General features: G+C 39.1%; 1 protein-coding gene across 2 annotated transcripts in view; it reads right to left on the minus strand.

Moving 5' to 3' along the window:
• ube3a (ubiquitin protein ligase E3A) overlaps window positions 1–15,235 on the minus strand; it is a 67,948-nt gene that overhangs the window by 33,048 nt on the left and 19,665 nt on the right. For both annotated transcript variants that reach the window (XM_043692269.2, XM_043692270.2), the window contains one exon: window positions 5,350–5,663. In XM_043692269.2, coding sequence (XP_043548204.1) covers window positions 5,350–5,663 — 314 coding nt within the window. The remainder of the gene's footprint in view (window positions 1–5,349; window positions 5,664–15,235) is intronic.

A 15,235-nucleotide genomic window follows, 5' to 3' on the forward strand; every position in this document is an offset into this window, starting at 1 on the left:
ATCATATCATATACATGCAGACATCTTGTGTGATGTAAAAACAAAATCCTGTAATAGATGGTGGAATAATAGTGACATATTTGGATTAGATCTCACATTATCATCCAATGCCATGAAGCTACTTCCCCATTCCTTCTTCCCTGACTCAAGTACATTTTTAATGGCAATTCTACACACAGAAGAAAATACAGCCGAAGTGAGCCATCAATTGTTTACATGTAATTTGCATATGCAAGTATCCCCGCTATGGAACCGAAATGGCGTAAAGTGAAGAAATATTAACTTATATGAGAAGCATTTCAACTTTATTTGTAAATGCGAAAACCTTCTTTGGATTTCTTTTGGTTAGCGAAAACAGGTACTAATGTAGATCTTTGTAAAAATGAAGTGGCATAAAGTGAACTTTTGAAAAGCGGAGGATACCTGTACATAGTTACATTCTGAATTCTAAGGCTAATAGCCAAAGAACCTTGTTAAAATTCAATGGCGACTATATAAAACATCCAAATACTGAGATGCATTTTGCATTATGAAAACATGGACAGAGAAAAACAGGAGGTAACTGCTCTCATTACCTCAATGATCGATACAATGATACGGTCAGTTTACTTTCAATAAAGGAATCAGACAAATTAAAGATTGTCTCAGCCACATACTGCCTTGTGAACAAGTAACAAATGACTAGCAGTTAGAAAATGGGTTTAACAGTAAAACAATCCCACATTTATCAAAGCGCACACAAGCAGATATTGACTCCAAATACATAGAGAGTTATTAGCATAAGTATCCAAAAACAGTCAAAAAGGCAATTTCTCAGAAACATCTTTAGGAAAGTATGTAAGAAAGAGACATTGAGAGAGAGAGAGAGGCACTTAGAGGTTGAGATTAAGTCCTGAATTTGAGACCTGAGCACCTAAAGGTATGGCCACCAATGGTGGAACAATTAATGTATGCAGCTTTATACATTATGGCAAACACAGTCTGACAGATGATTTTACACTCCTCTGGAGCAGGTGGGACTTGAACCAGGCTTCCTGGCTCAGAGGTAAGGACACTGCCATTGTGGCTCAAGACTATCATAAAATCTGGTTTGATTATTCTGATCAGATTTAACTTAGCTGTTTTCCCAAATATACTCAGGTGTTACACCTCAGAGGATTGCAAATATAGGTCATCCTGCGATAGCGTGCATTGCATCAACGTGAATTTGTGGTGTTACAACTGACTAATAGGGGACGCTGTTTCTAAAGCGTGAACTTTTAAAACGTGTGTTGGCTATAGTGCGATCGCATTGCCAACACCAAGTGTTATTTGTATTGCGCGAATCTTGTATAGCGCGGGGTTGCACAGGAATGCCACTATCGCACAAAGAAGAAATGACTGGGAACTCATTCTTTGTAAACAGTTGGAAGGCAGGTAAGCCTTCACACTCACGATGTGAAGCAAAGGCTTTAACTGGCCATCCTGGATTCTTTGCTGACATTAATATGTTGTGGTTATGTTAAGTCCCCAGCCTCAATATATTACAGCTTCCAAGTGCATAACTTATTTTCAGAGCCACACAAGGTTAAAACATGTTTATCAAATTATGTTCTATATATATTTGATAGTTAAGACAATTCTGAGAATTTTGTTATAAATATTCCCTAATCAACCTACTTAGAAATGTTATTGCACATCCATTATACAGACACTGAATCCATGCCCGACGTTGCCACTGTGTCTCAAGTGCCTTTTGTCTTAATGTTGTTACATGCTTCCTAAACTCACCATTATTTATTTTGTTGCCATGTCTGCTAAGTTTAAAACATTATTACACAAAACTGAGAGTCTGAAATCAACACACCTCAAATAAATCATATCTTTCCATCTCCAACCTATTATGACAGATGTTAAACAGATATTTTGCATCAGTCTTTACAATGAAAGATACTTTGAATATCCTATTAGTACTAAAGGGGAGGATTGAAGTACCATCATTATCACTAGAGGATTAGTATTAGAGAAACTAATGGGGCCCAAGCCAGATAAATACCCTAACTTGCATCATAGGATCTTAAACAAAGTAGCTACAGAGAAAGTGGATACATTGTTTGTAACTTTCCAAAAATATTTGAATTCTGAGGTAGGATCGGAGGATTGGAAAACTACCAATGTGACATTTCTATTCAAAAAGGGAGGCAAGTGGGTAACTACAAGCCATGACAAACAGCCTAACATCTACTTTTGGGAAAAATGTTAGAACCAATTAATAAGGAAATAATAACAGCATATTTGGATAATCAATCCAATCAAGCAAGATCAGCATGGTTTCATGAAAGGGAAACCATGTCTAATTAACCTATCAGAGTTTCTTTAGGAAATGTCAACCAGATGGATAGAGGGAAACAAGTGCTGTATATGGACTTCCAGAATGTATTCAACAAGGTAACTCAAAAAAGGTTAAGTCATAAGAGCCCATGATTTGGGAGTGGTATATAGGCATGGATAGAGAATTGGCTCCTGGGTAGGATACAGGTGGGGATAAAGTGTTCTTTTTCAGGCTGACAATCTGTAACAATGATTTGGAGATGCCTGTGTTGGACTGGGGTGTACAAAGTTAAAATCTCGGTTTCCCCGATGTACCATGAATTCATGAAAAACTCCGTTATCTCACTTTTTAGATTAGAATCAATCTAAATATCATGGCATAGACAGAGAACACAGGGGGCCAACACCTTCAACATATTGTCTAGCTATCACCATTATTGACAGCTAATCCGAGAATGCAACTTTTTAAAAAAAAGGTTTTGTGATTTACACATGAAAGAAGTGAAACTATCATGGTATTCTAACAGAAGAAAGGCTTAACAGACAAATCAATTTTTCAATGTATAATTTCAGTTACATCACACTGTAAATTTTTGCTATAAATTCTGTTAGGATTGAGCCCTCCACTACCACCTGATGGAGTGACGCTCCGAAAGCTAGTGTGCTGCCAATTAAACTTGTTGGACTATAACCTGGTGTTGTGTGATTTTTAACTTTAAATCTGTAACAAGTGGGATTCCACAGGGATCGGTGCTGGGAGTGCAACTGTTTACAATATCAATGACCTGGAGGGAGGAAGGAAGCAAATGTACTGCAGCTAAATTTGCAGATGACAAAATTAGGCATAAAGCCAAGTTGCAAGATGAAAGATGAATACCGACAGTTTAGAGATAATGTGGAGGAGCCGGTGTTGGATTGGGGTGGACAAAGCGAAAAATCACACATCAGGCTAAGGTCCAACAGGTTTATTTGGAAGCACTAGCTTTCAGAGTGCTACTCCTTCGTCACCTGATGAAGGATCAGCGCTCTGAAAGCTGGTGTTTCGAAATAAACCTGTTGAACTATAATCCAGTTTAGAAACAGATACTGACAGGTAAAATAAGTGGACAAAACAAAGTTGACAAATGGGGTATAAACATGAGAAAATATGAAATTGCTCATTTTAGAAGGGAGAACAAAAGTAGTATTATTTAAATGGAAAAATACGCAGAAGGTTGCGACACAAAGGGACTTGGGGGCATATGCACAAAACAGGCAAACTGTTGTAGCAGATAACCAGAAAGGCTAATATAATATTTATTTCAAGGGGATTGGACTATAAGAGTAAGGAAGTCTGATGGTAACTATACAAGATGCTGGTGAGACCACATCTGGAGTATTGAGTGCAGCTTTGGTCCTCTGAGCTAAGGTAAGGTATTACACTGGAGACTGTACAGAGAAGATTCACTAGGATGGCCCCTGATATGGAAGGACGTGAGCATAAGAGGTACAGTTAATAAGTTTGCAGATGACACCAAAATTGGAGGTGTAGTGGACATCGAAGAAGGTTACCTCAGATAGCAACAGGATCTTGATCAGATAGGACAATAAGCTGAGAAGTGGCAGATGGAGTTTAATTCAGATAAATGCGAGGTGCTGCATTTTGGGAAAGCAAATCTTAGCAGGACTTATACACTTAATGGTAAGGTCCTAGGGAATGTTGCTGAACAAAGAGACCTTGGAGTGCAGGTTCATAATTCCTTGAAAGCGGAGTCACAGGTAGATAGGATAGTGACGGTGGCATTTGGTATGCTTTCTTTTATTGGCCAGAGTATTGAGTACAGTAGTTGAGAGGTCATGTTGCGGCTATACAGGTCATTGGTTAGGCCACTGCTGGAATATTGCGTGCAATTCTGATCTCTTTCCTATCGGAAAGATGTTGGGAAACTTGAAAGGGTTCAGAAAAGATTTACAAGGATGTTGCCAGGGTTGGAGGACTTGAGCTATAGGCAGAGGCTGAACAGGCTGGTGCTGTTTTCCTTGGAGTGTCGGAGGCTGAGGGACGACCTTACAGAGGTTTACAAAATCATGAGGGGCATGGATAGGATAAATAGACAAAGTCTTTTCCCTAGGATCAGGGAATCCAGAACTAGAGGGCATAGGTTTAGGGTGAGAGGGTAAAGATATGAGAGACCTAAGGGGCAACTTTTTCACACAGAGATTTGGATGGGTGTACGAATAGGGATACGGGCCAGGTGCTGGCAGGTGGGACTAGATTGGGTTGTGTTATCTGGTCGGCATGGACAAGTTGGACCGAGTTGGTCTGTTTACAAGCTGTACATTTTTATGACTCTATGACTGTTTTATGAACAAAATCTAAACATGGGATGAATGAGAGACGATGTCATTGAAACGTATAAGATTCATAAAGGGCTTGACAGGGTACATGTTGAGACTATTTCCTCTAATGATCAAGCCTAGCATCAGAGGGCATTGTCTCAGGATAAAGGGGCACCAATTTAAAACCAAAGTGAGGAGAAATATCTTCCCTAAAAGCTCTGAGTGCCTTTGGAACTCCTTACCAAAAGGCTGTGGGGCAGAGTCCTTGCAAATATTTAAGGCTAACGTAGAAAGATTCGGGATCAACAGAGGAATCAAAGGATACAGGGAAAGTGTAGGTGAGGAACTGTCTGGCCAACCAATGCTAGTATTCATGCTTCTCTTGAGCCTCTTTTATCCATTCCCACCTAGCTTAATCAGCATTACCTCCTATTTTCTTGCCCCTTTATTTATCTAGCCTCCTCTTAATGCATCCATATACTATTTGCTTCAACCACCTTCTATAACAAATTACACATTCTCAAGTCAATTTGTTTATAGATTTTGCTATTGAATTTCCCACTTGTCTCAATGACTGTCTTATAGAAATGGCCTCTGGTTTTGCTCTTCCCCACAAAGAGAAACATATATGTCCACCTTGTAAACCTTTAGAATTGTAAAGATCTCAGAGGTCAAAATATGTGGTCATAAATGGTCACCTAATATGTATTTAAGACTCACCTTTAAAATCTTCTCTTTGGGCCTGCATCTCTTGCTTATTCACTTTTGTTTCTGAACAACAAATGATACTGTGGGAGCTCTTCGTGCTGTTTTCCACATAGGCAGTGCTGGTTCCTTTCTTGGAAGGATGAGGATCACAGAGTTTTGCATTAATCTTAAAAAGCTCAAGGGCCTTTATGGCCGCTGCATTGTTATCCATACGAAGGAAACTTGAACAGGAAGCACAAAATTCATTCGTGCAGGCCTCATTTCCACAGCCCTCAGTTAACTGGTGGTAGTAGCGTTCTATTAGATGCTTTGCAGCTGCTCGCTTCCTGTGGCAAACATTCAAAACAGTGGGCAAAGGGATTAGTACAGCCTTCAAATTCCAAGCTCAGTGCTGCACGAGCACGGCAATGTTTCATTTAAATTACTTGTACAATAACATATCGTTGAGAGTCAACATTCAACGCCACTCTTCCCCACAATATGTGCTACCTGCAGAATATTCCTAAGAGAAAATACGGTTCTTAGTGGATACAAGAACTGAGGAGAAATACAACGAACAATAGGGAAGCTATTGTTCCCTAGAGTTGACAAAAATTGATTTAGCATCCCTTTGAAGTATAATTAAGATTACTTCAGAATACAATGGTTCATAGAATCTAATTCACGTGTACAATGATAATCATGTACAACAACAGTTTGTCCCATTATGGATTTGTTACAAAGAGCAATATTTTAAGTCAGAAAAGTATGACAATTTGTCCTAATTTACCCAACTTTCCCAATTTGATATTAGCATGAGCTCCTTAAATGAAACATTGCACAGACACAAACAGGGATTCAAACAGGTTTTCTTGGGGATCACAGGCGAAAGGAAAAATAGATTTCTTAAATCATGCATTGTGATTATAAATTTCTACTAGGTAGAGAACAAAGCATTCTTCTAAAAGCAGTTCTAAGGTCAGATAGCTGAAATTATTTCCTCAGGGTTAAATATGGCATTATTTTGTTCTCAGATTCCCAATATTTCACTTGCATGTATCAGATGCCAAGTGCATTCAATGGCACACAACACCACCATGCATCTAGAGAATCTAGAAGAATTTACATGTGCAGAATCTAAAAATGCCAAATCTCAAACAAAAACGTTTTTTTACATCAAGCAGCAATGTAAAAGTTTTGAAGAGCTCAGCTTTTGAAAGCTCAGAATGAAAATGCATACATAAGGTGCTATGCATTTAAAAGTGACCCACTACCCAAATGCAGAGAATGCATAAGCATTCTTTATTCATGCTTTTTCGTTAATAGATAGGAAGGCTTATTCTATTAAAAAGAATTTGGAGATGCCAGTGTTGGACTAGGTTGTACAAAGTTAAAAATCACACAACACCAGGTTATAGTCCAACAGGTTTATTTGGAAGCACTAGCTTTTGGAGAGCTGTTCCTTTATCAGATGGTTGTACCACCTGATGAAGGAGCAGCGTTCTGAAAGCCTGCTGAACTATAACCTGGTGTTGTGTGATTTTTTAAACTTTGTATTAAACAAAGTAATAACAAAGGCCTATTCAATTCACTTTTAATCTTTCAAACAGAAAATCCTACAAATTTTATTTTGATCAATTGACTTTAGAACCTTCAAAGAAATCAGTATTAAGTCTGGGAATTATTGTAAATTCCTTTACACTGTTTGGAAAGCTTACTTCTCTTCCATCTCCTCGTTTAAAAAAAGTGGTCTCTTTAAAACTTGCTGTTCTTGTGGTGACATTTTAGCAGGCACAATCCTTGCACAACATGCTTTCACCAAAAAAAATCAATTGGCCATGGTCAATAAAAATCAATTTCAAGCCCTAAAAATCATGCATGCCTCCTTTATGCTTACCCTTGATTAATTTCTGGAAATAAAATTGTGAAATTTCAAATATTTCCAGCACATCCAACAAATTTTCTCTTATTCCCTTTGTCCACTTGGTTGGTAAGTACATTTTAATAAAACTGATCACCTCTAATATGACAGATTGCACACTGAAATCTCAAACATTTGGATTCGTATTCAATAAAGAGCACTTCAACATAAAAAGATCAACATACATTCAGGTCTGTACTCATGAACTACTTGATGGAGCATTCAATTATATTAATATAAATTACAGCAAAGGTAAAGTCACCACAGCATAAGGCTGTTCTCTCTCAGGAGGAAAGGGGGAGAACTGACGGTGGAGCCTGAGGTTGCCTCAGGCAAGGGGAAGAGGTTGAGAAGAAGGTGAAGCCTTCATGGTAACCACAGGCAGTGCAGGAATATAACCCACACTGTTGGCATCACTCTTCGTTGGTAACCAGTTGTCCAGCTAACAGTTAACTGATCGACTCATCTCCCACAGCTAAGAGAAGCAGACAACTAACCATACAAATTCTGTTACCATTGATCATTTACCTGCGGACTTAACACCTCTAACATTAGCAAACAGCTAAAGTAGACTGGTCACCAATTTTGGAAATGGACTGATATTCTAGAATAGAGATACCTCAAGTACTCAGATTACCACTTCAATTATAAGAGTGTGGAGGGATAGTACACTCATTGGAGAAAAGAAGGTTTAGGGGTGACTTGATAGAGGTGTACAAGATGATTAGGGGTTTAGATAGGGTTGACCATGAGAACCTTTTTCCACGTATGGAGTCAGCTATTACGAGGGGGCATAGCTTTAAATTAAGGGGTGGTAGGTATAGGACAGATGTTAGGGGTAGATTCTTTCCTCAGCGAGTCGTGAGTTCGTGGAATACCCTGCCAGTAGCAGTGGTGGACTCTCCCTCTTTATGGGCATTTAAACGGGCATTGGATAGGCATATGGAGGATAGTGGGCTAGTGTAGGTTAGGTGGGCTTGGATCGGCGCAACATCGGGTGCCAAAGGGCCTGTACTGCGCTGTATTTTTCTATGTTCTACACTGGAATTTTCATCAGATCAGGCCTTATGAGTAGAAGTTAAAAAACATACAAGTGGTAAAAACTCTATTGGGTGTGCACTACAGACTCAAACAAAAAACAATCAGGGAAAGACAGAAGATCAGATGGGTAATGAAATCTCAGAAGTGTAAGAATATGCAATAACAGTCAGGGACTTCAACTCGCCAAATATTAACTAGGGAACAAACAAAACTCAAATCGCATTCAGGAGAATTTTTTAGCTAGGATGCAGAAAGCTCAACAGGAGGGGGCAGTTTCTGGCAGTTCCCAAGATTTGAAATTAGCCCAGGCAGGTTGAAGGCATATCAGTATGGGATCAATTTGTGAATCACAACTTTCGCAGTTAAACTTAAGATAATTATGGAAAATTAAAAAGATGGGCCAAGAATAGAATTTCTAAACTGGGGAATACTAATTTTACCAACATATGATTTGGCCAAAAGCAGCTACTTGCAGATATATCTATGTCAGAGCCATGGGAGGCATTCATGGAAGAAATGGACAACAAGTCATATTTATTCTCGCAAAGACAATGGATGTGACTAAGACCAGAGAACCTTGTGTGTCAAGGGACAAAAAGTTCAGGATTAAGGCAAAAAAAGTTGCGGCAGGTACAGAAAGCTCAATTAGGTCATCCCTGGAGGAGTAGAACAAGCCTACAAACAAAACTTAAAAAGGAAATTATCAAAAGCAAAGCATGAGAAGTGGTTGACAAATGAAATAAATGAAAACTGAAAGTTCTTTAAAAATTTAAAGAATAAGAGAATTAGTGAAAGATTAGGGCCCATTAAGAATCATAGAAGTAATCTGTAATTATACCTGGAATATGAGGACACAGTCCTCAATAATTATTCTGTACGTGTCTTCAAAATGGTAAAGGATGCCACAGATAAACATCAGCGTGGAGGGTTATGAAGACTTAAAAGAGAGGGCATACTAGTAGTTTAAAAATGAATAAATCCAAAGGCTGAATGAGATTCATCACAAAATGCTGAGGGAAGCAAGGAATCAGGGGTCCTAGCAGTAACTGTGAAATCCTCTGTTGGGATAGGCTAGACACTAGGAATGGAGGACTATTAATGTTGTTTCATTATGAAAAAAAAGGAAGAAGGGATAAACCAAAAAATTACAGTCAGTCAATCTCAGCTCAGAAGTGGAGAAGCAATTAGAAAGAATTCTGATCAACACAACATTTATGCTTTTGGAGAGACATGGATTAATCAGACATAGTCAGAATGGATTTGTTAAGGGAAGACCACATATGACAAATTTCATCAAACGTTATACAGAGGTAACCAGGAGGTTGAGGGTAATATATCTGGCATGGTCTACATGGACTTTGGCCAAGCGCTTGGAAGCCTGGTCAAGAAAATAAGAGCCAATGGGATCTAAGGCAATGTGGCACATCAATAGGCCAATTACCAGGGGGCACAGATTTAAGTTAAGAGATAGAATGCTCAGAGGAGAGTTGAGATTTTTCAGAGGATGGAGAGAGCATGGAATTCAAAGAGTGGTTCAGTCAGAAACATTTAAGCAATATTTATATATTCATTTGCATTGCCATATCTTCCAGGGCAATGTGCCAAACATGGGGAAAAAAATGGAAACGTAAGCAGATCTTGGTTGACCAGCAAAATTGGATTGGCTGAATGGCCTCCTTCTGTGCAGGACATATTGAAGAATCAATGAAACTCTTCAGTTCAAGAAGGAAGAGGCAGAAAGCAGGAAACTACCGGCCAACTAGCTCGATATCTGTTACAGGGAAGGTGTTAGAATAGATCATGAAGGAGACTCTAGCCAGATATAGAGAAAAATAGATGGGAAGAATCAGCACATTGCCTGCATGGGAAATCACATTAAATCAATTTATTGCAGTTCTTTGAAGGAACAGCATGCACTGTGAATGACAGGATGCCAACAGACATATTGTGCTTGGATTCCTGGAAGTTATTTGATAAATTGCCACATAGAAGGTTATTACACAAAGTAGGAGTGCATGATGCAAGGAGTAACATAAGCACAAATGGCTGGCAAAAAAAAAGTATGCATAAATAAATCTTTTTCTGATTGGCAAGAGGTGACGAGTGGATTCCTACAGTGACCTGTTCTGGTGCTTCAGCTTGTTACAATTTACATCTATGACTCAGATGAGGGGAGCAAACACAGCGGTTAAAATTGCAGTTGACATAAACATGGGGAGGAAAATATTATAATGATAAAGAGGGTGCAGATGGATAGACATGTTAAGTGAGTGAACAAAAACCTGACAGATGGAGTAAAATGTGTGAAAATGTCATTCAATTGGGCAGAATAGAGACATAGACATCCAGAAGTTTTGCAGCTGTGTTGAACACGTTCAACCCATGAACCCAGGCACAAATTAAAAACAAGAATATTATTTAAATGGAAAAATGCTGTGGAATTCAGAGGATCGGAAAGATCTATTGTTCGAGAACACGAGTCAGTCAATGCGGGTACTGCAGGTACAGGTTGTTCTGTTATAATGTGTTTTATCCATGCAAATTTGCTGTAACGTGATTGACGAATTGGAGACACTGTTTCTAAAGAGGGAACTTTTAAAACCATGTTGGTGTAATACTATTACAACGCCAACACCAAGCGCTCCTTCGAAAGCACAATTTTCCTATAATGCAGGGTTACACAAGAGTGCAATCAGCACATGATAGAAGAACTGACTGTAATTACAGGAAATTGCACACTTGCGTTTATTTTGAGAGAAATTTAAACTAAAAGAAAGATGTTATGGATTTATATATAATTGGGCATTAGTCAGACCAAATCTCTAATGTGTGCAGTTTTGATATCCTTGTTTAAGGAAGGATGACAATACTATGGAGGTGATCCAGAGGTGATGTACTACATTGTTACGCAGAATGCATTGATTTTTGCATGACAACAAATTGAGGTTTTTTAAAATTGGAGTTTATAACAGAATGAGAGGTGACAACTGAATTATAGATGATCCTGAATGGTCTTGGCAAGGTGCATGCAGAGAAGGATATTTCCCCTCGTAGGAGAAGGGGCGGGGCACTTTAAAAAAATGGGGTTGGCCTTTTCGTATAAAATTGGATAACGTTTGTAAGACATTGGAACTTTGCCTCAGAAAGCAGTGGGAGCTGAGTTGTTGAATATTTTTAACGTAGCAGTAGACAGAGTGAAGCAAATCTTTTCTTATCTACTTCTAATTATATATTTTCCAATTAAGATCGAAACTATATACAATACTCCAGGTGTGGTCTCACCAAGGCCCTATATAGCTGCAGTAAAATGTCCCAACATTTATATCATATTCCTTTAGTATTAAACCTCGTTACACTTGCCTTCCTGATATAGTTAACACGCAGTAAAGCAAGTAATGATTCATACACCAGAACAACCAGCTCCCTTTGTAATGCTGGGTTTTACTATCCCTTCCATTTAAATAACATACCACTTTACCTTTGCTCCTGTAAAAATGGATAAGTTTGATATTTTGCCTCATTATATGCCATCGCGCCCACTTAACAAATCTGTATTCCTTTGAAGCCTCTCCATGTTGTCTTGGCAACTTACTTTCCTACATTTCTTGGTGTCTTCAACAAGTTTAGCTACCACACATACAGTTCACGCAAACGTTAATAAAGATTGTTAACATGTGAAACCTCAGCACTGATTGCTATGGCGTCCCACTTGTTACAGCTTGCCAAACCAAAGAAAAGTCAATTTATTGCTACTCTTGGCTTCCTTTAAGCTGCTCAGCATTTTATCTTTTTGGGTCAGAATCACTTACGTTTCTCTTTCTAAACACCCCTGTTTAAGACAAAAACTTTTTAGCCATGGCTTGACATCTTGATCACATCGTGAGACAGAGTGTGCTTGATCTCAGTCACAAAATACCTGGAACCCTATTCTAATACAGGTTCAACAACTGCAAAAACATCTGATCACCTGTGCCGCTCTACTGCTTCACTGTACAAATCTAAACAAAATCTCCCTAATAACGAGGATCTCAATGGTTAGTGGCAATGTCACTGGACTAGTAACCTAGAGTCCTTGGGACATGGACTCAATTCCCACGACAATAGCTAGTTGGATTTAAATTCGCTTAACAAATATATATCTGGAATGTAAAGTCGGCACCCGTAACAGTACCAAAAATCTATTGTTTGCTACAAAAACTCATCTGATTCACTTAATTGTACTTTAAGGAAGGCACGGTGCTCTCCTTATCTGCTCTGGCTCACATGATCAGACCCACAATTTTGGTGACTCTTAAATGTCTCTGAAATGGTCCATCAAACCACTCTATAGGTTTGAGAACCACAACTCAGCAGCACCAAAAAGTCAAGAAAATGTCTACAGCAATAAAACCGCTCAGACTGCCTAACATCAATTTAGGCACTAGAAATAATGGCCATGTCAGCAAAGTCCTACCTGAGGGATTGTTACAAAATAGTGCCACAGACCATTCAAGCAACAGGTCAATAATTCCAAACCCAGGATATGGTTGCATGCATTCCTTAGGGTAATGTGCTACTTCCAACTAGCTTCAGTTACTTTAATGTCATTCCTTCCACAATAGGTTCATAAGTGGGATGTTCTTTGATGTTTACAAAACGCTCAGTACTGTCTGAATGACTGAGTACTGAATGACTCCTTGCCTTCAAAATATAAACAAGTTCAGGCTTTGGCTGATACGTAGCAGGTAATATTCATATCACACAAGTAGCGAGTAAATGATACATCACTAAGAGAGAAAACCCAAAACATCTCAACTTGATGTCTAATTGCAATTGCGCTACTGATTCCCCACTATTAACATCCTGGGTGAATATCATGGACTAGAAACTGAATAGCAGTAGTGGTATAAATACTGCAGCTACATGAGCAGGTCACAGGCTGGGAATTCTGCAGTGGGCAACTCAACTAACATCTCAAGCCTGTCCACCATCCACAACACACAAATGTGCAATGAAATACTCTTCACTTGCCTGGCTGAGTACAGTTCTGACAACATAAGAAGCTTGACTTCATTAGGAGAGGGCAAAGCAGTCTGCTTAATCAGCACCCTATCCATCACCTTCAACATTCACTCCCTCCATCACTAATGTACACTGGCAGCAGCATGTGCAAAATACAAATGCAATGCACCAACTTTTCAAGACTCCTTTGACAGCAACTTCCAAATCTGCAACTTCTAACACCAGAAGTACAAGGTCAGTATCCTCATGGGGACATCGCCACCACCTGCAGAATCATTCCTGAACCATACACCGTCCCAACTTGGAAACATCGGTTCTCACTTTTGCAGGATCAAAACCTTGGAATACCCTCCCCTAAATCATAATGAGTGAACCTACACCAGATAGGATGCCAGCAGTTCAAGGGAAATCTCACCACTACATTCTCGACAACAGACGGACTACAAATGCATGCCTATCCAACAACAACACACCATTTTATTATATCTGCAACCAAGTAATTCAGTTGGATTAGTTGCAAAACATCAGCAAGCTTATGGTGCTTAAGGAGTAAAGATAACAGTCATTTCCTCCATGGGTTGAGCTATCTCGCATTCTTTCAATATGAAAGTAAACCGTTACCTACTAAGACATTGAGTGGTAATGGAAAACAACATAATTAGCCTTTGTGGTGAGACCGGAGAAGCTGATGTATCACAAAATCAAGGAGAAATTATTACATTGATCTCTTCTGGAAATACTCAGCTGTTACAACAGAAAGCTATAAAATGGTGAGATGATGCCATGAAACTGCTGCATTAGCAAGTTTCCTGTGTCCTGATAAACATTCCAAAGAGAGATCCGGTTGGACGCTACCATTTTCAATGTTCTTTAGAGAAATGAAGTTTTAACTCCACCCATTCACCAAAAATGCGACCAAATATTCCAAAAAAATGCAGCACAAACTCTAGAGTCGTCGTATCATATAGCATAGAAACCTATCCATTGGTCGATTTTGTCCATGCCAACCAGTTTTCCCAACTAAACTGCTCACCTTTTGCTTGCTTTCAGCCCATATCCTGCTAAACCTTTCCTATTCATGTACCTGTTGAAATGTCTTTTAAATGTTGTAACTGTACCTGCACCTACCATTTCCTCTGGCGGTTCACTCCACACACGAACCATCCGGCGTGAGAAAACGTTGCCGCTCTAGTCCCTTTTAAATCTTCCCTTTCTCACTTTAAATCTATAACCTCAAGTTTTCAATTTGCCCAGCCTTGAGAAAAGACCATTGCTCACTTATCAATACCCCTCATGATTTTATAGATTTCAAAAGATAACCCCACAACTTCCTATGCTCCAGGGAAAAAAGTGCCAGCCTATCTATATAACTCAAACCTTCCAGTCCCGGTAATATCGTTGAAAAAGTGTGCAGAAAGGGTTTACAACTTAATATTTTTCATTCCTATCACGGGTGACCAGAACTGTATGCGGTATTCCAAAAGTGGCCTCACCAACGTCCTGTACAGCCATAACTTATGCCAACTCCTAAACTCAACGTGGGCAAGTGTGGCAAACACCTTCACCACCTTGTCTGCCTACAATGCAACTTTCAAGGAACTACGCACCAGAACCCCTGGGCCTCTGTGTTCGACAACACTCCTCCCCAGGGTTCTATAAACTGTCCTGCCCTGGTTTGTCTTACTAATGTAAATAACAAACCATATAAATGAAAACAAAGTAAGTTCAGCACCAATCCCTAGGGAATGCTGGTCACAGAACTCCAGCCTGAAAAACAATCTTGTGCCTCCTCCTGTCCAGCCAATTTTGTGTCCAATTAGCTAGCTCTCCCTAAATTCCATGTGACCTAACTTTACTAGCCAGTCTACCATGCAAAAGCCTTGCTAAAAGCCAAAGCACGGAATACTTATTCAACAATGTTTAAGAGAAGACACAAAATTTATTATAACTCAAGAA

This window comes from Chiloscyllium plagiosum, unplaced genomic scaffold (genome assembly GCF_037043375.1).
Source record: "Chiloscyllium plagiosum isolate Xiang-an unplaced genomic scaffold, Cpla_swu_hap1 HiC_scaffold_6, whole genome shotgun sequence".
In the NCBI taxonomy this organism is placed as follows: domain Eukaryota; kingdom Metazoa; phylum Chordata; class Chondrichthyes; order Orectolobiformes; family Hemiscylliidae; genus Chiloscyllium; species Chiloscyllium plagiosum.